The sequence below is a fragment of the Carlito syrichta genome, unplaced genomic scaffold (assembly GCF_000164805.1).
Source record: "Carlito syrichta isolate Samal-C Ts95f unplaced genomic scaffold, Tarsius_syrichta-2.0.1 Scaffold109649, whole genome shotgun sequence".
NCBI lineage: Eukaryota > Metazoa > Chordata > Mammalia > Primates > Tarsiidae > Carlito > Carlito syrichta.
The window spans coordinates 9,592-10,764 of record NW_007053745.1 but is presented as its reverse complement, the minus strand read 5'-3'; the positions used below and the strand labels follow the sequence as shown (position 1 = coordinate 10,764).

Below are 1,173 nucleotides of genomic sequence, written 5' to 3'. Positions count from 1 at the left end.
GCAATCCACTCACCTCAGCCTCCCAAAGCACGGGATTACAGGCTGAGCCACTGAGCCTGGAGGATTCTTTCAAGTTTAACCCTAAGAACAAGTAATAGGAGTATTTCACCAAAACAGCTTCCATATTAGCAGTGAGACTCTACAGTACAAATACCTTTTGTAAATGTAGGAAGTGGGTTACAGTGCTAATTCACCAAATCACCAGAAGTGTCTGGGTCAATGGTATGAGTATAGAAGACTTACCTTTTATCTCTTTCATGTTCATGCCTTTGAGAGCTTTACCTGCTTCTAGGAGGTTTTTGAACTGAACAAAAGCAAAACCACGCATCTTTCCATCTGTGTGAGAATGTACAAAGAAGTCAGAGGCAGCAGAGGGGAGCCCACTAAGACAGAAATTACAGCACCTTGAGCTGTCAAGATGGTCCAACTCCTGCCAACCAGTTAGCCCCTTCCCCTAAGCAATAGCTTACATCCTCTTACTGAGTATAATCTGACTTGGGTTTGGGAAGAGGAATGCATTTTCTCAAACTGGAACTAGTCTTCTGAAATTCTGACCTAACTGAAAACCATCAGGAGAACAGCACCGTTTGGGTTTTTATTGCTTGTCAAGCACTATGCCAGATAGTTCATACATATCATATCATTCAGGATCCACCCAGGGTATGACATAAGCCTTGTATTTCTATTTCAAATGGCTCAAGGGTTATATGGAAAAAGACATGTTGGCTGGGCTTGGTGGCTCAGCCTATAATCCCAGCACTTTGGAAGGCCGAGGTGAATGGACTGCCTGAGCCTGTGGGTTTGAGACCAACCCAGGCAACTTGGTGAGACCTTGTTTCTACAACAAATAAAAAATTAGCAGGGCACATGGTAGTGTGTGCCTGTAGTTTCTGGTACTCTGTTCTGAGGTGGAAAGATCACTGGAGCCCAGCAGGTCGATGCCAGAGTGACTGTGAGCATGCCACTGCACTCCAGCCTGGGTGATGGAATGAGACTCCAATTAAAAAAAAAAAAAAGACATGTTAAATAATCTTTTTTAGCCAGGCTCGGTGGCTCAGCCTGTAATCCCGCGCCTTTGGGAGGCTGATGTGAGTGGACTGCCTGAGCCCGCGGGTTCGAGACCCGCCTGGGCAGCGAGACCTCATCTCTTACAATAAATCAAAAAATCAAGCC

At 45.4% G+C, this 1,173-nt stretch overlaps 1 protein-coding gene across 2 annotated transcripts in view; it reads right to left on the bottom strand.

Moving 5' to 3' along the window:
* Positions 1 to 1,173, bottom strand: part of RBM28 (RNA binding motif protein 28) — a 28,168-nt gene that overhangs the window by 23,693 nt on the left and 3,302 nt on the right. The window contains exon 5 of one of the 2 annotated variants that reach the window (XM_008068601.1): positions 244 to 336. The exons of the other annotated variant lie outside the window; for it this stretch is intronic. Coding sequence (XP_008066792.1) covers positions 244 to 336 — 93 coding nt within the window. The remainder of the gene's footprint in view (positions 1 to 243; positions 337 to 1,173) is intronic. 2 annotated transcript variants of the gene reach the window in all.